Below are 24,929 nucleotides of genomic sequence, written 5' to 3' on the forward strand. Positions count from 1 at the left end.
AATCCCGGCCACTTAGGTTGGTTTGGTGGTATTGGTTTGGAACCTGAGAGTGTGCTCCTTCTTAAGATCTCAAATTCGATTCTCTCTATTGCCAATATGGATGAACTAATTTAATTTCTTTACAAAAACAAGTGAGACTGAAAATTGCCTATTTTGTTTACAGTAGCAGATCCATATGTCCCAAACAATCATGTTCTTTTCATGAAATCTATGGTTTTATTACTAGGAGGCTGTCACTTTGGAGAATTTTTGTACACATTTATAAGTGGAATTGACATTTTTGGCTTATTGTGATTGGTTAGAACTTATAATCTAGAAATATAGGAAACACAAGACACTATGACATCATATGATATACTCTTATGTCTAGCTAGTGGGCCTATTCCTTTTTTGTGGTAGCTATTATTTTTAATGTGATATGGCTAATTGATGTCTGGATATTGTGCTTGGCTTTGAAGCTATGCCAAAATCATTTAAGCTGTGACCTTAGAATTTTAGAATTGTTTTTGTTTTTGAAAGAAACAAAATATAATCACAGACAGATGTCATATGTTTTGGATCTTTGTACTATTTAAATGAGTCGTGCTAAAAAAATTCTCTAAATGCACTGTTTAATGAGTTTATAAAAAGCAATTGTCTTGAAAATCAAAGTCAAAGATTTGTTAAAGTACTTGTTCGTCTCAAAATATAAATAAATATTGATCAATACAAATTAATATATTTTGTGTAAAATTTAAACTAAATATACTAATTTTTACTTATATTTCAAAACGGAGGAGTATAATTATACAACTTTTTACAAAAGTTATCTCTTAAACAATACGTTAAAAATACTTAATGGCATTTACATATTCAAAAAGTAATATGACACTTTTTTACATAAAGATTCAAACAAATGTGAAGCAAAAAAAGTATTTACTCCGTCTCATTTTAAATGACATTTTTTTGACTTTGATTTGTCCCAAAATAAATGACATATACAATTTTCAAAGTCATTTTTTCCAATATTACCCTTTATGTGGGTTCCTGTTTATGCGTGGCATACTCAACCAATTTAATCATTACTACTAGTAATGAAAAAGGTAAGAGCAATTTAGTAATTATAGAATTCTCTCTCTTTTATTTATGCACTTTTCTTAAAGTGTGTGAAATTGTCAAATATATCTTTAAAATGGGACGGAGGGAGTATAATTTTTTACTGGCATGACAATAGGATTATAGGACAATTTCAAAAAATAACTGCTTTTACATAAAAACAATAATTAAATAAGAAAAAACTCTAATGTAGACAAAGGTAGGGCCACCATAACAAAGAATATATTAAAGTGTATGGCCATTATAAATAATGAAATCTGCATAAGCATGCTTGTGATAATTACTTTTGGCTCATTAAGTTTTTGCTTTGTCAAATTTATTTTTTTTTTGCTTATTCAAGATACCAAATCTAATCCTTAGATCAAAAGCAAATGATAAAAAGAAACTATTAGAGTATAAGTTACATTATTATATTGAATAGGTTTAGCTAAAAATAAAAAATTGGCTGCAGAAAGAGGCTGCAAGTCATCTTGCTAATCACACACAATAAGAATGGTAATCTCATTACAGTGGTCAACAAGTTCAATAAAGAACTTCCTTTTCAAAATTGTTATGACAAGGTGCTATGAAGTTCCTGCCATTCGACCTTTAAATACTATATATATATCCTTCCAAAATTTAGATAATGGTAATCACATTATCAATCCATCCTAAATAATATATCCTTCCAAAAAATTAAATACTCCTAAACTACCAAAAGCATTGAAGCTTTGTTATATAGAAAAAGAAACCAAATATCTCAATCTTAAGTATAACATTTTACAGTGATATCCAAAACATTCGAACATGCACCACAATTGTTTGCAGTTGAGTAGTTATAAGTCCAAACATTGCCCTCATGGGGCAGGGGATGAAAGGATCACTATAACTCAAATATTATATCAGGCCCCAGATTGAGGTTGATTCCTGTTGTATTGCTCGTATCTTCGAGAGATACCTTCATCAGATAAGGTGTCCCATAACTGCAAAATAATTAGATACATCAATTTCACAGAGGGGACTATTAAGAATACTGAAGTTAACGGACAACTGCCATCTGCCTTTTTCACTTACTTGTAATTTTCCGTTTGAGCCTCCTATAGCCAACAAAAACGGGTTGTCCTCGGAGAAAGAGATAGAAAAGACAGCCCCCTATCAAACGCGATAAAAAGAGAAGTTGTGAGTTTCAATTCAACAAAAGACGTGAAGATTCATCAAATACTTTACATTTGACGTATATGGTAGGGGGGGCGGGGGAAGAAACTCACAGCTTCTGGAGTTTTAGATGCAACACAAGATGGTTGGTTGTTAGACAAATCCCATAGTTTTACCTGTTACAAATAATTGCAGAAAATTAAATGAATTCCAATCTGCAGCATACGGTAATACAGGAAAACAACAAAATTGACTTCACTATTACCGTTTTATCCATGGATCCCGTAGCAAGAAGCTGCATGAGATCATGTCAACAGGGTAGGGTTACACTTAAGTACATATAAGTTGGTAATATCACAAAGTGTTGAAGATACATACATTAGGTGCTGACACATTATAGGATACGGAGGTAACAGATTTATCATGTGCATGAAGTGTAAAAGTAGCATTCTGCTCAGCTGAGGCATTGGACACGGCTGTCCGAACATCAAAACTCTTGACCGTTCCATCTTCAAGACTCACCTAACAGGACAATTAAATCACTATTAGTGAACTAGACCCTATGCATCCAAGAAATCAAAATTGGAAATTCATCTGACAGAATAAGAATTGACAGAATAAGAATTGAACTAGACCCTACGTTTAATTTATCAGAAATTTTATAAGTAATATTATTAGGACACAGGCCTCAGAAATAACTATAACGCACCACATAAGAGTGCTCAGTGTGTGGATCCCATGCCAAGCCCTCTACATCAGCGCTGACCGACCACGTATAGCCAGAATGTGACGGCGTCCTTACATCCTTCTGCAAAGTTTAATAGCACTAAAGCCATTAGATAGCTGAAATTTTGAACAGAAAATATCACTTTTGAAGTTCCAACAGATTCACATTAAAATGGAAATAAATGTCTCTTTTAGCTCATGAATATTGCAAACAAAGAAAAAGGTACGATAGGTAATCAATACAAAATATAAAAAAGCCAAGTAAGAAAGAAACATTGGATCATTACCAAGGCAACAGTATGATCAAATGAACCACTAAGAAGGATATGTTGTGCATGATGATTCCAAGCAACTGCCTGAACCTGCAAGAATATGTCGGTTGAAAGTAATCAAGATAAGAATTGGCTCAAACAATTTAATTAGTCGATGACGGAAAATTATAGAATATTGCATTTTACAAGTTAATTAAAAGAGACATGTATGTCCCACCTTCCTTATCAACAATATAGAACTTTGCTCAAAAAAGCAGGACTTGAAAATTTGTTCATCACATTTATAAATCCATAATTAATAGAGCATTTCAATTTGAAGCTGATGATTTTAATTATATCAATAAATTGGCTTCACATAAAATTTTATGCATTCTAACTTAATTCTTAGGGTCTTACCTTGTCAGAGTGATGATCCATTGTAATAGTACACTTTCCAGCAACGACATCCCAAATCTTCACTCGCTTGTCAGCACTGGCACTTGCAAGTGTGTTGCTGTAATTTTAAAGAATATTCGTCAAACTCAAGAGGTGTCAAGGAAGAGAGTTAAAAAAGTATAAAACCATTACGTTCCAGAAAGCATAGAGCAGAGAAAATAGAAGCACAATCCAAATTTATCAAACCTGTATTTCTTGTTCCAAGCAAGACCAAGTACTGAGTCGGTGTGACTGTCCTCTTTGTATTTTGCTGATTTCTATCACCAAACAAATTACAGAATCAGAAAGAGAGATTCGTATGATAGCTTGAAATCAATTTTTTATCAAAAAATGGCTAAAAAATATTTGTTTTAAATCTAAAAGGATAAAATAAAATAATGATAAAAGGAGATTTCCATTAGCTGTTAGTAAATCTAGATAGGAAGGTTCTGTTGGGACATGCATGGGATCAGAAAATATAACCAAATTATACAAGAAAATTATGGAAGTTCACAATAAGCTTTGCTCCTGATATGTATATGGCATCTATATTATATTTTCAGTTCCATCTAATACTATTCAAAATCCAAAAGTTGTTAGTTATGAAATTCATAAATAACCAAAAGTCAGGACCCTGACAACAGAGCAAAATTACTTGGACTTAAGTGAATGACTAAATTTCATCCACAAAGTATAAGGTAGATATGAAAACTTAAGAATCAAGATTTTTTTTTGGGAAAAAAAATTTAAAACTAAAAGCATCAATTGAAGTACGCAGTATAATATACACATGCACACATAGTATGCAGCTACTCAAATATGTATAACCACGCAACTCACCAAAACTTTAGCCTCCATTTGAGAGTTTGGAGAGGACAAGGGGGGGACTTTGGGAGGAGAGGGAAAAAGTGTTTTTTAGTTTTGAAGAATATATCTAAGACCTCCAAACTCCTCCAATCTAATACAGTTTTTCAGTTGCCCGACATTAGGGGGATTTTGTGTTATGAAGAAAAATAAACCTCACATTCATGTTGGAGGACTAAAACTTGGAAGTTTTTTTTTTTTACTAAAACTTGGAAGTTAGAACCAAAAAATGGGAAACGGTGTGTTGAGATAGACAACCAACAGTTATAGAAGACCGACATTTAAATTTTCAAACAGCACAGACCACAACAGAACAGCACGTGACTTCTACAGTTAAATCACAATTAAGTAAGCAGCAAATCCAGAACAAAAGAGGTAACCAAATAATTTAATGGTGATTGATAATAACAAGAATGTATAACAAACCTTTTTCCCATTTTTCCCCTTTTTCCTTTTCTCTTTGCCACCCAACACCACACATGGCTCTACCTCATCAATCTGAGAACAAAAGAAAATTACAATGTATTCTGCAAAAAAGCCTCTATTGAAGTATATGATCTTTTGGATACACTTACAACATCAAGGTCCCAAATTTCAATGGATGGACCCATTGAACCAACCGCCAAGAAGTTACCTGTTATCATAATGAAACTATTTTAAGATAATAAGATTATGCAAAGGCAAACAGGTATTAACCTGAATTTTTAGCATAAATTGCTATTACCCAAAAGTTCGAAGATTTATTTTAACAGTCTAAACACTAGACAACTAAGCGCGATTATTAATCTCCTTATTTTCTAATGAATCGTAAGTTGCAACTTTTTTCTCTAGATGGAACATGAATTGTTATTGATTTTGGCATTCTAAAATGAAGGTAAAAATTACCAGAACATATCATTATCACAGTTTAAGGTTTGTCTTGAGATTTTAATATTTCTATGAGCCCCTATATTTACTTGCAAAGAAATTGAAGATAGAAAGACCGAATAGCTCAAATATTACGAACAATCCATCAACACGTATCAAGCAAAGAACTAATTGGGTTTGGACCTTTTTCTCCTCCTTTAAGGGGGCAATCAAGCCAAGCCGTACAGAGTGGAAATTCCGGAATAATAATATCATGGTGAGTATACAAGTTCATATCGCGGGTATTGGCATCCTCAAGTATAAAAACCTGCCAAAGCATAAAAACACATGATAAGTCTAATTTTCAAAGCTGAGTACAACAACAATGATATATCATCTTCAATTTGTAGTCACAGAGAACAACTAACTTACTTGAAGAAAATTGAGATCGTCCTCAGTACGCGCACAAACAACAACTGAATCAGTTGGATAAATCATGTTTTCAAGATCTTCAGAATCAGAATTCTCCTTAATAACACATATATTACATAATCTCAGTAAATAAATAGAATCGAAATAACCTAACAAACCATGCAAATATTAAAACTTATCTCACATTATTATTTTGGATATATGGATCCAATTCATTACTCGGATAATAAAGATCACCCATCCCAGAACTGAATAACTCAAATCCTATTGTCATAAGAAATAAAAACATGCATAAATATAAGCAGCAGAAACATAAGCTTTAAAAAAAGGTTGACAGAGGCCCTGTTCGAATAAACAGCTTAGGATCTGTTTGAATTGGTTTACTTGAATTTGCCTACTAGTACGAGCACTTGTAAGACTGTTTGGGAGGATTTACTGAAACAGTTTATAGAAGTCCATAAGTTGTTTTTAGCATATTTTCATAAACCCTCGAAGATAGCTGATGAAAACAATTTATAAATTATATACAAAATATAGTTTCACTTTATTTTTTCTTTTGTTGTAAAACTAGCTTATACATAAGCACATAATATGATAATCATTTATACTATAAGCACTTAATTAAGTTGTTTATCCAAACAGACCCTTAATTTGTAGCTTTTAGCATAAGGGCTTATAAATAAGCTATTTATATACTAAAATATAAATTATTTTCCTATAACCTCATGTCATAAGAGTTTATGAAAATAAGGTGAAAACACACAACTTATTAACATGTCATAAGTTGTTCTCCCAAACAGTCTCAAAGTACTTATGCTAACAGATGATCTCAAATAAGTCAATTCAAACAAGCTCGACATTCATAATTAGGTATGTGAAACAGTAAAAAGACACCTTCTTCATCCTCTTCGTCATAATTATCCATATTGAGATCCTTCAATGCAAGGGTAATATCATCACCGTTTTCATTCGACGGTTTACCAATTGCATCAGCAACAGTTAAAGCATGTGCAACTTCATCATTCTTTTTGTTAGCATCATCTTCTTCATTCTCATCTTCTTCTCCAACACTGCAATGATAATAATTTATACATAATTTACATAAATAATAATATAAGAATTGATTAAGATTATGCTAATGCTAATGTGGAATGTTAATTGAGTATTATATATTATATATACTTTGCAAGAGTGTTGGAGATGATTTCTTCAATATCTTCTCTGGAAGGAGGTTCGGCGAAAACCGGTTCGGCTTTCGAAACACCTTTCGGAATCCATGAAATTGCGACAATCATGGCGGCGATTCTACGGCCAAAACACAAACAGTGTATAAATACTTCGTTTGATTATGAATTCACATGAATAACTTCGTTTCATTGAGAATAGAGAAACAATACTTACATGGAGCACGGAACAGAAAACGTTCACTCGCCGGAGAAAATTGAGCTTTTCGCCGTCACCGGTTAGAAAGTGATTGTGAGGTTTTGTGTGCGGCGGTGGCAGAAGAGGGATGAACCGTTTTGATTATTTTTAGTTTCGTTATTTCGTTACTTCAATAAACCGGTGAGGATTTATGGGCCTTGATTCAAGGCCATAATATAGGCCCGATACCTTGAAAGCTGCTATATACACCCCCATGTTTTGTTAATAAATGTGTGTGATGTTTATTGCTATAGTCCTTTGATGTATCGAAATTATAAACACATATTTAATGTCTTTTTATTAGTATTTTTATTGATTAAATAAACCAACAAAAATATATTTAAGAATTAAATTGACTATTTAATTTAAAACAATTTTGATGATCAAAATGACGAATAAATTAGAGACACTTGTGAATATTTTATAATTTGTTCTACAAGTGTTTGAATTTGTCACTACTTAGTTTATAAGATGAAAAAATACTTGTTGGATAATATTTTTTTTATATAGGAAGAAAACCTTATCATTTCTTCTTTCAATGTTATTGACGTTTTCATTTTACTTGAAAAAAGAAATATTCCTTAAAAATATATTAATATTTATAAGTTAATTCAACCACTTTATTTATTTATTTATTTTTACGGAATTTCAATCACTTTATCAAATGCTACAAATTCAATCAACAATTTATTCACTATAAACAATAAACTAGCTTATAAGTTATTTAATATAAGCTCATTCAATACAAACTAACATATCAACATGTTTTATTTGGCGACGCCTAATTTTGAGTTTTTAGCTTATAAGATCGTATGACAAAAATAAGACTCTTTTGGAAAAACTTTTTTTTACGAGTTTATAATATTTTTTTTGGATTTTCACCATCAATATCCAACCCACATGACCTCTTAATTTGATTCGGACTTCGGAGGTTTGTTCTGGCATAAAGTGATTTCAGCCCCTCGCGATTGCAATTGCGGGGATCAAACTGTGGTCTTTTCTATAAAATCCAATGTCAATTATCATTTGACCAATTAACAATCGATAACTTATATTTATTATGATAACCCAGTTCAATTAACTTTTTTTTTCTTTTTCAATTTTATATCGTCGCCTTATTTGAAAAAAATATTGATTAAACATAATTTTTTATATATTTTTTATATTTACAAGTTTGTTCAACATACTGCTCATTTTATATAACACTACAAATTCAAACAACTAGCTTATTCGTCATAAGCTTATTTGCAAAAAATTTAAAATGATAATAAATATATAATTGCATTCCATAATTCGTTTTCATGTAGTTGTAATTAATCTCACAAAAAACTTTCTTATGCTATACTCTTACACTGATCAAAGACTATTATACTCCTTTCTAAAAATTTAATTGCATCGACATACTTCATATCTGGTGTGCGAATCATAGACTTAGCCATATTAATATGACATTTTTCACCCATTTTCACAAGTTTTTGACAACATATGTCACTTACATCTGCTTCATTGACTATACCATTAACAATTTCATTTCCACATTGTGCGCCTATTTGTTCTACACATGTAGTCAAAAATGTGGTGTTTTCAGGTCTAGTAACAAGATCACACTTGTGGTAAATTTCATCACCTGTGGTAAGATAATTAATCCATTCTGCATTTTTGAACTGAGGATCAGTTTCAAGAATATATAATGTCATTTTAGTGTGACAATAATATCCTGTTTGAAAAAGCTTATAACAACATTCAGTAGAAATATTAGTTGGATTTAAAGTAAACATTTTATTATATACTTGTTTTCCACAATTATCTCCCATATGATCTGCACATAGATGCAAATAATCAATCACAGCAGTTGGGGTTGAAGCTATTGTTATTGTGCAAATGGAAGCAACCAAAACAAGAAAAAAGTTAAGTTTTGCCATGAGAATTTAGAAAATTTAACTACATATGTTTATGGTTGCTAGTTTGATGTAATGTTCATCTTGATATTTGTTTAAATAGGAAGCTAAATTGATATGTTAGTTTGTTTTTCATAATAACGTGTAATCACATTAATCATATTTCTAACATAAAATATGTTACTATTTGCATTAAAAATAAATTTGGTGGTTTAAATAAAAGTTGAACTTTGTAATAGTATAAGAATATTTTGGGGAGTAACTTCTAAACGTTTTATTTGACAATGTTTGATTTTGAACTTATAATTTTTAAGTTTATATGACTAAAAAGTTCGTTTGGTAACATTTTTATTCTCACGTGTTTATAGTTTGTTTTTTGCATCTTATAGTTTATAACTTACTTTTCTCTCAAATTTATGTTTTTTTTATATTTATAAGTTAGTTCAAAAACTATAAACTACTTGATATAATTGTTCTACAACTATCAATGCTAAAACCTAAAAAAAAATAAAAATAATTATTATAAGTTGATCCATTATAAACTAACTTATCAGCCATCAATTATTTTTGTCAAACAACCAAATTGTCAGTTTGATAAGACACATTTTTTAGCTTATATTTTATAAGTTCATATGATTAAAAAAAACTTGTTTAGTAATCGACTTTTCTCATGAGATTATAAGTAAATTTTATTAGTTTATAGCTTATTTCGATAATTAGCTTATAGTTTAAAACTTACGACTTATCATTTTTTCTCTTAGTTGTCTTGACGAGTAATTTTATCAAACACTACAAATTCAATCAACTATATTATTCTTTATAAATTCATCCATTAAAACTAACTTATTAGTTATCTACTATTTTTTGATAAACCAACCTTAATGTAATAGAAAAGTGTAGATATCTATATATATAAATCCTAGATAGTTGTGGAATTGTCTATCTAAACCCTAATCCACAAACCAATGAAAACTTTTCATTTAGCCATATCATCCACTTACATTCATTTAATGTGGGGTACTAATTGTAATTATTATTATTATTATTATTATTATTATTATTATTTTTATTTTTATTATTATTATTATTATTTTGGGTTATTATTCATTTACATTTTTTTGTTCATTTTATTATTTTTTGTATTTTATTGTTTTTTTTTCAAAAAGGTTAATGTTTTTGCTAATAATCTTTTGTCCAATCTTTGTAAATATAAAGAGTTGGTCGATTGTCAGGACTACTTTCTAATGTTAGTAAAAAAAATAGATAAAATAAAGTTTACTAATGGTTGTTATGTCCTGTATGATTTTTATCATATTCGATATTTGAGTATGAGTTAAGTTGGTTTATTTTTACTCCAATAAGTTTCAAATTAATATAAATATCAAATTCGATAATACAGTAGTTTTTTTGTAAGAGATAATAAAGTAGTTTATCCAACTCAGAATCCTCCAATGAGATTTATAATATAAATAAAAACTTATGTTTCAACATCGATTGTTTTCCATGGTCAATTATATGTTGTCATTTCCATAGTTATTTTGAAGAATGAGTTAAAGATATTGCTAATCAATGTTAATGAAGAAGATACCAAAGTAACTTCAAATCTGATGTATAAATAAGTTTTTTAAATGTATAAGCATCGATATATATAATTCCTAGATAGTTGTGCAACCACTAATCTAACCACAGTGTATGAGTATGACCATAAACCGTTTTCATAGTGACATGACAATTTATGGATTACCAACTTATTTTGGTAGATGCAATAGGATCCATTGTAATCTTTTCGAAATGTATAAACACATCTTTAATATCTATCTTATATTTACATCACTTTATTATTTTTTTTTTAAGGAACATCACTTTATTATTATTATTATTATTATTATTATTATTTTGTTTTTATTGATGTTATTATTATAATTTTCATAATACTTATTGTTTCAATTTATACGAATGATTTTTCAACATTATAATATAAAATACCGCATAACACCCGTGCATCGCACGGGTGTGGGACTAGTTGTAACAAAAAAAAGAAGAAGAAGAAAGGTGTAGATATGAACCAACATAGTGTGATACAAGTGGTAGATACTCGAATCTCTTAACTATTTGGTGGGTTCTATCCCTAATCAGTGCGTATGAAAAAAATATTTAGTTTATGCAGTTGCGCACAAATGGAAAAAAAAATTTTTGCACAAATGATATCGTCGGTTTAAAAAAAAAAAAACAAAGAAAGGTGTAGATATGAAAAAAATGGGGTTCCCTGCATCTCTCTAAAATTGGGCCTCTAACGAACCCAACTTCCGAATCCTTGGGTCTCTAAGCAGCCCAACTTCTGAATGCAAAATCGAAACCTTCTAAAACCTCTTTGTTCGTCCCGCCCGGTGAGTTTTCTCACCAGTCCTCACTCCGGCACCGGCACCGTCACCGTCACCGTGAGTCCTCTCTCTCTCTCTCTCTCTCTCTCTCTCTACAGCAAGCTTATTAACTACACGGTTACGCTACTGAAGTTCACTAGGTTAATTTGAATAAATTCGATTTCGATGATTGTTGAATTTGTTGATAATTTTCATATTCTCAACCAAATGATTATCTGATACTATCACTAGTCTGATTCGTTAAGTATAGTTATATGTTAAATCGAATTTTAGTTTTCTTGTTAGTGTATGTTTGGTTCTACTTTTGGAATAGTCAAAAATTGATTATAGAGGTGTAGAATTCATTTTGAGATGTTTGGTTTCTCGCGGCGGCTAAATTAAATCATTTTACATTTGACTCACTTTTAGCTGGAATCTATTTCACAGAATTAATTCTCTCAAAATTAAATTTTGTAACCGCAGAACCGACTAACCTGTTATCACTAACTTCATTGATAATAATGGGTCTATAATGTAACATGCAATATTGCTTTTCCTCATGTAGTTAATTTCTTTTTCTTTTTTTCTGTTTTAGAGACTGTTTTGGGAAATAGCTTTGAAATTTCGATGTTCAAGACGCAGGGTGTTGTCATCGCTTTGAACCGGCTGTGTGATGGAATGTGAAGTGGGAAGCATATTTGATTCTTGTATTGTGCATAGTTACAAAAAAAGAAGGGTTTCTGAGTGCTGCATTACTTCAACAAACGAGATAATGACCGAAATTGAAGCTTCATTGCCAAGCCTACACTCCCCTGGTTACTATACTGAACCTTCTTTGAAGGAATTAGCGGCCCGTGAGGCCCTTTACCCCGGTTATTGCAGCGGTGTTCCTGATTTTACTGTCGGAAGATTTGGTTATGGATATGTTAAGTATCTTAATAAAACTGATGTAAGAGGATTATGTTTAGATGACATTGTAAAGTTCCGTAGGCATGATGTTGTAGTTTATGAGGATGAGAATGATAAGCCTGCAGTTGGTCAGGGCCTTAACAAAGCAGCTGAAGTGGTTTTGGTACTAGATAGTGGAAAGTCGAAGTCTAATGAGTGCCGCGACGATGTTCTAGTGAAAAAATTAAAACAAAGTACGGAGAGACAAGGAGCGCGGTTTGTTTCCTTTGATCCGGTAACTTGTGAGTGGAAATTCTTAGTTGAACACTTCAGTAGATTTGGGTTTGATGACGATGATGAAGAGGACGCTGTTATGGATGATGCTGAGGCACATGATGTTGAGAAAGAATCGCCGACAAATATCGATGAAATTGAGCTTTCTCATTCTCTTCCTGCCCATCTTAGGCTCGATCCTGTTAAAATGAGAGAAATGAGATCATTGATGTTTCCCGATGAAGAAGAGATGGAGGACTTGGGTCGCAAATCATCTTTTGTTAAGGAGCATGTGAGGCCTTTGAAAAGTTCTGCTCAGTTCACGACCAATAGATCTACTCCACCAGTTGTTCGAAATACTCCATTTCCATTACTTGAGTATAAGCATGGGAATCTTGATTCAAATTCTCCTGGATCCATATTGATGGTTCAGCAACATAAGAGCACGCCTCTGAGGACAGTAAAAGCGCAGGGTTTTGAGCTGGACCTCAAGCATGAAACGCCTGTATCTGGAAACTATGCTCACAATATAGTTGATGCTGGTCTGTTTATGGGCAAGTCATTTCGTGTTGGGTGGGGACCAAATGGCATTCTTGTACACTCTGGTGCATTTGTAGGAAGTGGTGGTGATCACAAGCTATTATCATCTGTTGTCAAGTTGGAGAAAGTTGCTTTTGACAATTTGGTCAGGGATGAAAATAAAAAAGTGAGTGAAGAACTTGTTGACCATGCTTTGGTTTCTCCATTAAATTTTCACAAAGGAATAGACCATGTGACGAATGAGGTTGACTTTGGTCCCTACAGGTTAGCACTTCAAAAGCTCGAAGCTAATCGTACAAACCTATCAGAGATTTCTCATCAATATTGTGATATTATTGAGAGGCAATTGAGTGTGCCTGGCTTACCTTCCTCAAACCGATTAGGTTTGACACACCAAGTAATGACCTGGGAGTTAATTAGAGTTCTTTTTTCTGAGAGAGAACAGAAGTGTCAAATAGAATCTTTGGGTGCTGACAATGAGGAAGATATGATGCAGGATATAAAGGAAGTTGATCAAGATGTTGACCAAGAAGCGCTCCCTCTTATGAGAAGAGCAGAGTTCAGTTATTGGTTGCGAGAGAGTGTCTCCTATCATGTCCAAAACCAAATAAGCTCTCTAGATGACTCTCACTATTTGCAACATGTTTTTACACTCTTGACTGGGCGGCAATTGGATGAAGCAGTGCAGTTGGCTGTGTCCAAAGGAGACGTGAGGTTGGCTTGTTTGTTAAGTCAGGCTGGCGGTTCTACTCTGAATCGCTCTGATGTTGCAAAGCAACTTGATATTTGGAGGAATAAAGGGCTTGATTTTAATTTTATTGAAGAAGACAGATTGAGACTCTATGAACTTCTCGCGGGAAATATTCATGATGCATTGCATGATATTCAAATTGACTGGAGGAGGTTCTTAGGTTTATTAATGTGGTACAAATTACCTGCTGACACTTCGTTACCAGCTGCTTTTGAGACTTATAAACATTTTCTTGATGAGGGAACAGCCCCATATCCTGTTCCACTTTTTATTGATGAAGGAACATCAGAGGAGGTTGCCAGTTGGAAAGCAGATAAACACTTTGACATTTCATTTTATCTCATGCTTCTTCATGCTAGTGAAGAGACAGAATTCAGCTTTCTGAGGGCTATGTTTAGTGCCTTCTCATCATCCCCTGACCCACTTGACTATCATATGATCTGGCACCAACGTGAAGTTTTGGAAGCAGTGGGTGTTATAAATTCTAATGATCTTCATATTCTAGACATGGGATTTGTATCTCAGCTGTTGTGCTTAGGGAAAGTCCACTGGGCCATATATGTGGCCCTTCACCTGCCTCATCGGGAAGATTATCCATATCTTCATGTAAATCTGATTCGTGAAATATTGTTCCAATACTGTGAAACTTGGAGTTCAGATGAATCTCAGTATCGCTTCATTGAGGATTTAGGCATTCCCAAAGAATGGATGCACGAGGCTTTGGTATGCAACATGTTTATTTATGGCTTCTTAATTTTTTATAATTATTAAAGAATAAAATGACATGCATAATTTGTTGCTTTACCCTTTTAACTGCCTTTCTCACTCAGTACGAGGGTGACATACTGACATATAATGAGGCGGACCATAAGGGGAAGGGGAATAACTAAACCTTGTTTAGGACTTTAGATAGGAGGAGATTACAACACAAGGGGAATCATTTCCCCTCAAATACACAAATTTTGTTTTCCCAAAATTAGCATGGAATACGGGGAAACTCAAAAGGTAATGGAGTTCTGTTCCAAAGAAGGGGATGGAATTCCATTCCTTCCCATTCTTTTGAGCGCATGCCCTTGTGATTCACTCCATTACTTTAGGCAGTGTTGGGTTCAAATGAGGAGACGGGATGGGAGATATTACTTAATGGGGGATATAATTCTTTGTTTATTTGGTTCACAAGGGAGTGAGAGGGATTTTATTTGAGAGGAAGGACTAATTTAGTTTTTATACTTCACAATTTTTCATTCTATACAAGAATAATTTAGCCAATGCATTTAAAATTTGTAAACTCATCTTTCTCTTAAAAGTTCCTCCAATATTGAGTGATGAGTGATATCACTCCACCCCCTCAACTTTACTCTCTGTAAATGAAAAATCATCTGATCATATCTTATTTTGTTGTGATGCTATTGTTATTTATAAAAATAATGTCTGTTACCTGGCTTGACTGGATTTTTAGAACCTATGAGATTTATACAAAGCTTATTATTCATAGGGGTACTGAATGATCAATTTCTGACTAAAATTGCATTAGTTTGTTGTCGTAATTGTGTTCTTCACCGATTAATGGGGTGGACAATTGCATTAGGCTTCTGGAAGTTCTGAATTCTTTCATCGAGAAACTTTTTTTATTATTTAAATGATTTTCTTGTTGTGGTGCAGGCAATATATTATAATTATAATGGGGATCTCGCAGAAGCCCTTGAGCAATTTCTTAAGTGTGCAAATTGGCAAAAAGCTCATACTATTTTTATAACTTCAGTTGCTCATAAGTTATTCTTGCAAGGTAAGTCGTTTATATGTATATTGCTTGGTAAAAGTAACACTAAATGTTTGTAGGTTTTATTACGTTACATCTTGGTACTTTTTTAGGTGCTATAACTCTTTTTGACCAATGCTTTTCACAATTTGTATGAATCATATATGAGCTAGATTTGCCAAGAGTATTTGAACTTTCAGAAACATGCATTAGATAGTTGTTGCATTGAGGATTCTTTATTAATTAGTTGAAAATAATACTCCAACTTTAGGATGTATGATTTTCCATACTAATCAACTAAATGCCACTCCTTCCGGTCTTAAATATAAACAAAAGTCAAAGTGTATTTGGTCTATATTTGGACTAAATACACTTTGACTTTTGCTTATAGAAGTAAAGAGGCCATTGAAAGAACGAGCCCAACTAAAGAGGGGGGATAAGTTTTTACATTTACAGAAGTAAGTGGTAATTGATATCATAGGCTAAGTTAGACCAAAAGCTGCAAATTTGGTCAGTTATTTGAGTGTCAAGGCCATTTCTCAATTCCCTGTTCGGGAATTGTGGCCTTGCGAGCTGGCCGCGATTCCAGCAGCTGGAATCGATTAAAAGGCCTTGTTGAAGATGCGAGTGAAACTCGCTACAAACATATATTAAGACCGGAGGGACTACTTCATAAAGGAGCTTCAGCAGCTAATGCTTGGGCTGTATAAGCACAAATATTTGTAATCAAGTAAAGTCAGAGGATGTTTCCTTCTTTTCTAAACATTCAAGCAGTAATATTGGCTCTACTTGAAGATATACGATTCTTTATCTATAGAATGGAAGGCAATTCCAATGTTCTATTCTATCATACCCTATACTATAGAGTATATAATACTTTATGAAATACCTAAATGCATCTTGCTCTGCTCTTCGTTTCTACGGTGATCGTATTTGGTCTACGTTCTTGTACCAATTTACTCTGGACCCTCAAAATGCCTGGGCATTTATCCTACGACGTAACCCAAAAGTTACAAGGTTGAGGCTTTGGAAAAACCAGGATAATCTTTGGAATGTTGCATAATATTCATAATTGATAGTATGTTGTTATATATTGTTTTGCACATATCTGACCCTTCTATGGTGCATACAAATAATTTTCCAGATATTTCATTATCCAGACAATATCCTGACTGGACTTTATTTTTCTCTAAATTGCCATGAAATTATCTTACGGACTGCATAAAAGTGCCAAAAGATAATCACTATGGAAACTACTTGTAAAATCTCTCCCCGCCTCCTTTAGCCCTGCATCATCAGAACTTACATTTTTTTGTACTTCATCTTCTTTTCATTGCCTGGAAACTAATTGCTAGAATTTTTCTTAATTCCAGAAAAGTCCAATAGTGCATCATAGTTAACTTCTTGAATATATACTGTGCAGCCAAACACGCTGAGATATGGAGGATTGCAACTTCAATGGAGGACTATAAATCTGAAATTGAAAACTGGGATTTGGGAGCTGGAATTTATATTTCATTTTATTTGATGAGAAACAAACTTCAGGGAGATACCAATGCCATGACTGAATTGGTATGGGCAATGCTTGTTTATTTCTGTCTTGTATGGTTTCATTGGTTTGTAGTTAATAGTGAACTGTAAATAAAATTTCAACTAGTTTGAACCTGAACCCGAAACATGAAAGTACAACAATATGAATTTATCATTCCATATATTTAATGGAACAACTGCACAAGTATTGGTGCAGGAGACAGTAATGCCTGTAACACAGTCATTTAAAATTTTCCTAATTGTGGCAAACTATATATGAGATAATCATTACTAGGCTTAAGAAGATATGTTTTATGAGGTTAGATTAATGCTGTGATTTGTTTTTGTTATGGTTCACCAATAAGAAAACAAAATCTTGTTATAGGAAAGCTCGACAAGAATGACATATTTTCGAGTTATAATTATATTTCTTGATCAGGAGAGTAGGCAGTAGGCAATCACTTTGTAAATTATAATGAGATGATTTTTTATTTATTTTTTGTTTAATTGATTGACGTCACAAAATTTCATGTTTCAGGATTCTCTTCAAAGTAAAAATGCTGCATGTCAGGAATTTGTCAGTCAGTTAAATGAATCTTTGGCTGTTTGGGGTTCCAGATTACCTGTTGATGCAAGGTATATATTGTCCTTTTGCATGATTGTGAAAATCATTTACCATAATTGCCAGTACTTAATGGTGGACCTTTTTTTAAAGAAGTTGTACATCTAGTATTCTGATTTTGTAGGTTGGCTGAGATACTTGTCTAAGATAACTTTCTCTTCTATGACACTTGTTAAGATAAGAAAACACAATGTGATGATGCAGCAATATGTCTACATTTCTACTTGTAAATTTTGTTGAAGCTTCACATTTTTGTAACAGCTTCAAAATTGCATATCATTTACTCGAACATGTTCAGCACCTGTATGTTTTTATTTTATTTACTCATAATTGGTTGGAACTCCTGCATACATTTTTTTAATATTCAAATAAGAATACAATGAATAAGCCATCAAGCTTTCATATGCATTCTACTGTATGTTTTGATATGTGGATATTCATTCGTTAATCCCTTGCGATAATGTTTTAATTGCTTTATTCACATTTCCTACTTATTTTGCAGAGTGGCATATTCAAAAATGGCAAGCCAAATATGTGATTTGCTGTTATCTGCTGTTGGTGAGGGTGCCACACGCGATGAGCAGTTTTGTTGCTTCAACACTGCTTTCAGTGCTCCCATTCCTGAAGACTTACGCTCCGGTCACTTGCAGGATGCAGTGTATCTGTTTACCAGCTTTTTGTCAGAGATTCCAGCTTAACTCTACAATCTTCCATTTGTGTGCTTTTTATACTGGTCTTGTATGTTAAGTATGATATGCTGCCATATGTAATTGTATCATTGATTTTGTATGTTTACCAACTGAAACATTTTGTCGTGGAACATTATTTGCCAATGCTGGTGGCTTGTCATCACTTATAGTGCAAATGCCATAGGCGAAGGCTACGGTGAAATAGTGTGTTTCAATTTCAAGTCTTGCACCGTGATTCCGTGAACAATCCATATTTACCACTTGATCAATTAGTTTTACCAAATCTAATTGTACACTATGTAGACAATCCTTTTCCATTTATCTCCCTGTCATTGTGCTACTGTTAACACTTAGCATCTAAAATGCGTTCAACAATCAACACTGGATGATTACCATATCATTGAATCTCTTAAACAAATCTTCCATGAACGTGGCCCATAAATAGCAGGCTAACTTCTTTTCCCCACAGTTTCAACACATCCATGTGCACCACAAACAACCAAACTTTTAATCTTCCCCAGAACTACAATAGATATTGATCAATTTACTTCAGTTATTTTGTGGGTTTGGTCGCATGACTAAGATATTTGAAAGCCGCAAAACAATTTTGATATCATTGTTTCATAGATGAATAATTTGGGTGTCAGGAATTTTAGGGTTCTTTGTTCTTAATAAGAAGGTGATAAAATTCTCTCTTTTCTTTTGTTTTTGTTTGGTACAATCTTTCCATTTCTTTTCTACAAAGCCAGAATCAGAGGCACCAGATTTTATTTGCAAGAGCAGCAAGATGACATGAATTTCCTTGAGTTTTTAGGCATGAATCATGATGGTTATCTTGTACTTAAATGTCATTTTTTTTTTGTTGGATAAAATAGTGTTTACATCATGTAATCTTTTATATTATAAGCTTCTATACACAAGCAAACTCTAAACCCTAATTTATTTTCCTTGTTTTCCCTCCATTTTATCTTGCAATTTTTATTAAAAAATAATACAATTTTGTTTTGACTAGGATTCGAACCCACAACCCTTCAATGCAAGGCAATATTTCCAACCATTATGGCAAGTATACCAATTGTGATTAAAATTATGTGCAATAATTGATAAGCACCATCAATTTTAAAAGTATATCATATCAAAATTATTGTTGACTATATTATTCATCACGAAATATTTTTATGTCTTTCCTGATCAATGATTTTTTTTCTACCGGATCATAAATTTAGAGAATAATTATCATGTGAGATTTGGAAAGTTATTATCACGTGTAATTTGGAAAGTTATTATCAAACTCAATTCTACTAAATCAATTTTTTTTGCAATACAACCAAACACAACCATAGTCATGTCACTAATCACATTCATTATTTTGTTTTTAATATTGCAGATTTAATATTAACCGATGATCAATTGATATAATATGCACTAGCAGACCAATTGTGATTTAAATTATGTCCACAAAGTGTTAAGCTCCATCAACTTTCATAGGAAAGATTTCATACGACAATTAAGCACCATCAATTTTCATTGCACAATTTAAACAATTAAAAACCGATAATCTCTTATATTATAAGCTTGCTAACATAAGCTAACCCTAAACCAAATTTTTTTCCCCTCATTTTCTCTTTCTTTTTATTGCAGCTTTATATTAAAAATATACAGATTTGTCATCGAACCTGCATCTCTTACTTACAATAAAACGTTTCAACCGCTAAAACATGTGCTTCAATTATGAAAGAATTTAGGAATCCTAATATGTTAACCCTGTTTTCAATAAATTTGAACGGCGGAATTAATCACAATTTTTATTTATTTATGGATGTCTACTTAAGTTTATGTTCTTGATTATGTCTTTAATTTTTTTTTAACCTTTAATTATCATCAATTTTTTAACCTTTAGTTATCAGCAATTTTTTTTAATAAGTAAACAAAACGATGGGGTTCAAAAATTATTTAAAAAATATATAAACTATAAAATAAGCACATAAACAAATATAGAATAATTAGTCCATGAAATTCCCTATACTACTCTTATTGAAAATGCTATTAAAATTTTTGTATTTTATTTTTTATTGTTACATATTACACTTAATTAGACCCATGCGTGCATGGGTCAAAGTTCTAGTGTTAATGAATTTTAGTTTATTTGTCTGTGATATTTCTTTATTATCTTTCTGTAACGTCAAGATTCCGTCCTTTTAGCCCCTAATGAAATATGCAGGCATAAGATTCCTTCCTTTTACATAGGATAAACTAAAATCCTCTAATATTATATTTGGGTAAACACTATTTAACCCTTTTTTCCCTTCCATTCAATTAATAAACAAATCCAGAATCAATGGACATTTGATGTAGAAGGAAAGAGTGAGGAGAAGAAATAATTTCTGATTTTGTTTTTCTTTCACCATTGTTAAATGTGAAAAAGAAAGAAGATTTTTTTTTTTTGGAGAGTATGTCTTTTCACAAAAATAAAAAATGAGAGTTGATATATTGTTGAGGGTCTATGAATCATGATAAGGTTTTGTAGCATAATTTAATTTGATCCAATAATGAATAAGTCATATATATATATATATATATATATGGATTGGTAATTTAACATCTATCATCCATGTGCATACATGTACGTGTAAGGGTGACTCAGCAAAAGAATCCAAGGGAATTGAAGGAAACTTATAGCATGTGATCCTAATGATCGCTCAGGAGTGAGAAGAAGTGTAAGAAATAGAATTCCTAACAAGAAATATTCCATACATAAAAGAGGAAGCATGAGTCATATATAGAAGGGGTGTGTGTGGAATTACATGATTGTTAGTTAATCAAGTCTATTCTTTCCCTCTGAACTGCTCAGCTTTCTGCATTCTAGTACCTTTTCTGCTTGTTGGGCTAGAAATAGAATATATGATGCTTATGCATTCTTAGATTTTGATTTTGATGGTTTACTTCTCTGCTACTCTGTCAAAAATGGACATTTTTAGTTCCTCAAAATGGTTCCTATAAAATGTAAATACATAGAAGGACTAAATTTAAAAGTTTGTGATTTTGTTGGAAATAAAAATTGATTATTTCGTTGGTCCGTATATTTATTTTACTTGTTTGTTGGGCATATATACCTTAATTGAATTGTATGGTCAAGTCAATGCACGTCTTAAAAAAAAATACAAATGTCAAGATCTTATAAACTAAAATCCTACTCCCTCCGGAATTCTCTCCGCTCTTTCTCAGCCGCCACAACCTTTCTCGGTTGATTTTTTTGTTTTATCAAGGGGTGGTTTACCATCAATTTTAATTCGGAATCACTCCTCTTGATTATTTTTTATTTTATTTTATTTAAATAAGTGATATTCACATATTTTGTAGGTTTTATTTGAGTTTCATCTCTTGTGATTGTTTCATACGGTGTTGTTTTTAGTCTCGTCTTAGTGCAAAATATTTGTTTTGTTTGTCCCGTCTTAGTACGGTGTTTGTTCTTTGTTCAGATTCACATATTTATTTCGATCCAAATTCAGTGCAGATTCAATGACTTTAGCGTCATCAACATTGCATATATGAATGAATGAATATTGTTGTTTTTGCGTCAAAAAAAAAAGAAAAGAAATCTTATTCCCTCCGATCTTAAACATAAGCAAAAGCCAAAACGTATTTGACTCAAATTTAGATTAAAAACATTTTGACTTTTGCTTATATTTAAGACACTGAAGGAAGTTCAGTGAAGTGTAACAACAAAAAATACTACTGTGAAATAATTTGAAGGAAGATGAAATGCAAAATTAATTATTTAAATTTTAAATCGATATAGAAACAAGGATGACTCAAAGTCCAAAATCCAAAATCCAAATGCAACAAGTATACAATAAAGATAGATTTTGAGGCAGCTTAATGGATTTAACATCTTTTATTTTATATTTCATCATCCCATAGGTCATTAAGTCCTGGCTTGGTTGGTCCAGGGATCAAACGGTTCTGCTTAATTTGATCAATTTTCTCATGATCTTCTTTTGTCAATTTCCAATCAAAGATAGCCAAATTTTGACCCATTCTTTCTTTATCATAGCTCTTGGGAACAAAAGTGACTCCTTGTTCATATAACCATCTCAATGAAATTTGTGCAACAGACTTTCCATGAGCATCTGCAATCTCTTTAAGCATATCATTCTCCATAACCTCATTTGCTCCCCTGCTTGCACCTTTCCTCAATGGTGAAAATGCAGTTAACACTATTCCATTTGCATTGCAAAATTCTCTAAGCTCCTTTTGTTGCCATGCAAGGTTCATCTCCACCTATACATACATATAAGAGTTCATTATATGAATACAACATATTAACAATCTAAGGTTTTAGTTCCCGACTGTTTCGTTGAGGTTTTTTACAGATCCGGATTCTGTGCAGTCGGAGAGAGGTTCAGATTAAAATAAGACGGTTCAGATTTTTAGCTTGAATTTTATATTTAAAAACAATTAAAATGATCTTAAAATATGGATCGTCTGAAGATGTCCTGACTGCATGCAGTGTGACTGCACACAATCCAATTCCATTTTTTTATGTCTACATAGTTGCAGTTGAAGTCACATCAGTCATATTTGACCGCAATATCTAGACTTTGGTTTAGTGACGACTTACTTGATTGACTGCGGGAAGAACATTGGCAACAGAGAGAAGATTTTGAAGTTTCTTGACAGAGAAGTTACTGACACCAATAGCTTTAGTGAGTTCAAGTTTCAAGCCTTCCTCCATGGATTCCCAAACACCCTTCACATCAAATGGCAAGAGATCTGCCACATCAATTGGAAATGAAAACTTTCCAGGCTGAGAACTAAGTGGCCAATGAATCAAATACAAGTCCAAGTACTCCAATTGAAGATTCCTGCATAAAATTAACAAATTCAACGTCGTCTCAAATACAAATTTATTTTAACTTCAAATTTGTTCTACAATTTCTTTTTACGTAAATGTATCTAAATATAATTTATTTCACGTTTTTCTTATTGTTAACCAAATCAATGTTACAAAATCAATTCATTCAACGAAACATTCTCTAAATGAAAATAATATTGAATACGAATAAGAATATTTTGCTTACTTGAGAGATTTTTGAAGAGCAGGAACAACAAGATGAGGATGATTTTCAGTGACCCAAAGTTTAGAAGTAACAAAGAGTTGTTCTCTAGTAACAAGACCAAGTTCAATTGCCTCTTTCAAACCTTCACCAAGAGCTTGTTCTGAGCCATAAGCAGCAGCAGTATCAAAGTGTCTATAACCTTGTTTGATGGCTTCAATGATTGCATCTTTTGTGTCTTTCTTACATGTGAAGTCAGGTGCTGATCCCATTCCAACCACAGGCATTTCCACTTGACTAGATGTGTTAGTAAGAACCTTTGTTGGAATTTCAACACTTACACTACCCATGTTTTTGTTTTTGTTAGGCTGAGAATGTTTACACACTTTGAGGTTTGAGCTATGTTTGATGTTGGACTTAACTTTTGCTTGTAACCTTTTTATAGATAAGAATTGTTTCATTCTTTATTATAATTTTATTTTGACACTTTCATTATTGATACTATTTGGTATTTTTGACAATTCAATTTTGAAAGTTGTTTGCATTTTAGTGGTTAGGTGGGTAAATTCATTTCTACCACCATTTTTTTTTGGATCTGGATTTGCTGCAGTGCATTTTGCACGCAGTTTCACGCGGTTTTGGATCTCGGCCGTTAGATTAAAATCAGACGGTCCAAATTATATATTACTAAAATCAATTGTTTGTAATCTGAACCATTTATTTATGATCGGACGGCTGAGATCCAAAACCGCGTGAAATTGCGTGAAACTTTTACAGCAGGATATCCTGTTCCCAACAATATTATGTGGACCATTTGACTGTTTCTGTTGTTTTTTTGTTTTCTGGAAATTACATGTTAGATACCCTACCACCATCTTTGTCCATATCTCTATTTTTTTATTATTGGAGAATAGAACCAATTCTCTAAATTATATGTGAAATTTCCAACAAAAAAGGTATCAAACTATAACTTACGGTATTCAGGAAGATGATGTTCCGGTCAAAAACTCTCATTCTATTTATCATTCATGCCGTTATATATGGCTAGTACTCCGTATATCCGTAACACTTTATAATCAAAAATGCATTTTCTAGATTATTGTATATTTAATATATCTGATCCATAATATAGACCAGATACATTAAATATACAATGAACTTAAAAAATGCATTTTTGCTTATAAAGTGTTACGGATGAAGTAAATATTAGTTCTAAGAAGGACTATTCAGATCATCGAAAATGGCTCACCATGGCGATATATTTACGATAAATTCAGCATAATATTGTTTTTTGCAAAAACGTTACTTACCTTTGACTATTAATAGTAATATGGTGGATGTGTTGTTGTAAGATTTA

The 24,929-nt window shown here is 32.3% G+C and overlaps 3 protein-coding genes across 7 annotated transcripts; 1 reads left to right on the top strand and 2 right to left on the bottom strand.

The window, feature by feature from the left end:
* Positions 1 to 1,563: 1,563 nt before the first annotated feature.
* Positions 1,564 to 7,343, bottom strand: LOC123921948 (uncharacterized WD repeat-containing protein C17D11.16). Of its 2 annotated transcripts, none has more exons than XM_045974692.1 (17): positions 7,185 to 7,343; positions 6,966 to 7,088; positions 6,678 to 6,853; positions 5,968 to 6,047; positions 5,784 to 5,879; positions 5,556 to 5,679; positions 5,081 to 5,139; positions 4,932 to 5,003; positions 3,849 to 3,919; positions 3,624 to 3,720; positions 3,243 to 3,317; positions 2,939 to 3,037; positions 2,608 to 2,751; positions 2,495 to 2,524; positions 2,343 to 2,405; positions 2,149 to 2,226; positions 1,564 to 2,057 (listed from the first exon to the last, which is right to left on the bottom strand). In XM_045974692.1, exons 2-17 carry the CDS (start codon positions 7,076 to 7,078, stop codon positions 1,977 to 1,979), a joined length of 1,458 nt encoding a protein of 485 aa, XP_045830648.1. In that variant the 5' UTR covers positions 7,079 to 7,088; positions 7,185 to 7,343; the 3' UTR covers positions 1,564 to 1,976. The 2 variants fall into 2 exon arrangements, with proteins under 2 accessions (XP_045830648.1, XP_045830649.1); XM_045974693.1 differs by having other exon boundaries at positions 5,971 to 6,047; positions 7,185 to 7,341.
* A 4,043-nt stretch (positions 7,344 to 11,386) lies between these two features.
* LOC123920028 (nuclear pore complex protein NUP96) lies at positions 11,387 to 18,798 on the top strand. 4 transcript variants are annotated; one of them, XM_045972115.1, is made up of 6 exons: positions 11,387 to 11,541; positions 12,059 to 14,638; positions 15,578 to 15,701; positions 17,098 to 17,246; positions 17,743 to 17,840; positions 18,329 to 18,798. In XM_045972115.1, exons 2-6 carry the CDS (start codon positions 12,137 to 12,139, stop codon positions 18,522 to 18,524), a joined length of 3,069 nt encoding a protein of 1,022 aa, XP_045828071.1. In that variant the 5' UTR covers positions 11,387 to 11,541; positions 12,059 to 12,136; the 3' UTR covers positions 18,525 to 18,798. The 4 variants fall into 4 exon arrangements, with proteins under 4 accessions (XP_045828071.1, XP_045828068.1, XP_045828069.1 ...); XM_045972112.1 differs by having other exon boundaries at positions 11,417 to 11,535; XM_045972113.1 differs by having other exon boundaries at positions 11,421 to 11,541; positions 12,106 to 14,638.
* Positions 18,799 to 22,268: 3,470 nt separating this feature from the next.
* Positions 22,269 to 24,072, bottom strand: LOC123921947 (NAD(P)H-dependent 6'-deoxychalcone synthase-like). The gene is made up of 3 exons (XM_045974691.1): positions 23,597 to 24,072; positions 23,137 to 23,380; positions 22,269 to 22,796 (listed from the first exon to the last, which is right to left on the bottom strand). The coding sequence occupies exons 1-3, from the start codon at positions 24,031 to 24,033 to the stop codon at positions 22,416 to 22,418; spliced, it is 1,062 nt and encodes a 353-aa protein (XP_045830647.1). The 5' UTR covers positions 24,034 to 24,072; the 3' UTR covers positions 22,269 to 22,415.
* Positions 24,073 to 24,929: the final 857 nt, after the last annotated feature.

The sequence above is a fragment of the Trifolium pratense genome, linkage group LG4 (genome assembly GCF_020283565.1).
Source record: "Trifolium pratense cultivar HEN17-A07 linkage group LG4, ARS_RC_1.1, whole genome shotgun sequence".
Taxonomy (NCBI): Eukaryota; Viridiplantae; Streptophyta; class Magnoliopsida; order Fabales; family Fabaceae; genus Trifolium; species Trifolium pratense.

What these genes read in the sequence shown, in the direction of transcription:
- LOC123920028 (XM_045972115.1), top strand. Translation starts at nt 12,137, where the DNA reads ATGGAATGTGAAGTGGGAAGCATATTTGATTCTTGTATTGTGCATAGT. An exon ending in TCATAAGTTATTCTTGCAAG is followed by an intron (nt 15,702 to 17,097) that starts GTAAGTCGTTTA and finishes TATACTGTGCAG; the next exon opens with CCAAACACGCTGAGATATGG. An exon ending in AGATTACCTGTTGATGCAAG is followed by an intron (nt 17,841 to 18,328) that starts GTATATATTGTC and finishes CTTATTTTGCAG; the next exon opens with AGTGGCATATTCAAAAATGG.
- LOC123921948 (XM_045974692.1), bottom strand. Translation starts at nt 7,078, where the DNA reads ATGATTGTCGCAATTTCATGGATTCCGAAAGGTGTTTCGAAAGCCGAA. An exon ending in AAATTTGGGACCTTGATGTT is followed by an intron (nt 5,004 to 5,080) that starts GTAAGTGTATCC and finishes TTTTGTTCTCAG; the next exon opens with ATTGATGAGGTAGAGCCATG. An exon ending in TGGATCATCACTCTGACAAG is followed by an intron (nt 3,318 to 3,623) that starts GTAAGACCCTAA and finishes ATATTCTTGCAG; the next exon opens with GTTCAGGCAGTTGCTTGGAA.
- LOC123921947 (XM_045974691.1), bottom strand. Translation starts at nt 24,033, where the DNA reads ATGAAACAATTCTTATCTATAAAAAGGTTACAAGCAAAAGTTAAGTCC. An exon ending in GCTCTTCAAAAATCTCTCAA is followed by an intron (nt 23,381 to 23,596) that starts GTAAGCAAAATA and finishes AATTTTATGCAG; the next exon opens with GAATCTTCAATTGGAGTACT. An exon ending in TTCTTCCCGCAGTCAATCAA is followed by an intron (nt 22,797 to 23,136) that starts GTAAGTCGTCAC and finishes ATGTATGTATAG; the next exon opens with GTGGAGATGAACCTTGCATG.